Source organism: Apaloderma vittatum, unplaced genomic scaffold, assembly GCF_000703405.1.
Source record: "Apaloderma vittatum isolate BGI_N311 unplaced genomic scaffold, ASM70340v1 scaffold31003, whole genome shotgun sequence".
Taxonomy (NCBI): Eukaryota; Metazoa; Chordata; class Aves; order Trogoniformes; family Trogonidae; genus Apaloderma; species Apaloderma vittatum.
The window spans coordinates 1-201 of NW_009706926.1; the positions used below are offsets into that span (position 1 = coordinate 1).

Sequence of the window (201 nt, forward strand, 5' to 3'; positions counted from 1 at the left end):
TGCCCGGCAGGCGTTGGTGGCCCCGCGGTGCTGAGCTCTCCCTGTCCCCGCAGCGCTGAAGGTGCAGCTGGACACCAAGCTCTTCGGGCAGCACCTGGCCAAGGACGTGGTGCTCAAGGCCGTGATGGGCTTCAGCAACAACCCCAGCCCCAAGAAGCCGCTGACGCTCTCGCTCCACGGCTGGGCGGGCATCGCCGAGCA

At 68.7% G+C, this 201-nt stretch overlaps 1 protein-coding gene across 1 annotated transcript in view; it reads left to right on the forward strand.

The window, feature by feature from the left end:
* Positions 1-53: 53 nt before the first annotated feature.
* TOR1B (torsin family 1, member B (torsin B)) overlaps positions 54-201 on the forward strand; it is a gene marked incomplete at its 5' end in the record, with an annotated part of 3412 nt that continues 3264 nt past the window's right edge. The window contains 2 exon segments of the mRNA XM_009865979.1: positions 54-199; position 201. The exon segment at position 201 is cut by the window's right edge and continues 137 nt beyond it. Coding sequence (XP_009864281.1) covers positions 54-199; position 201 — 147 coding nt within the window.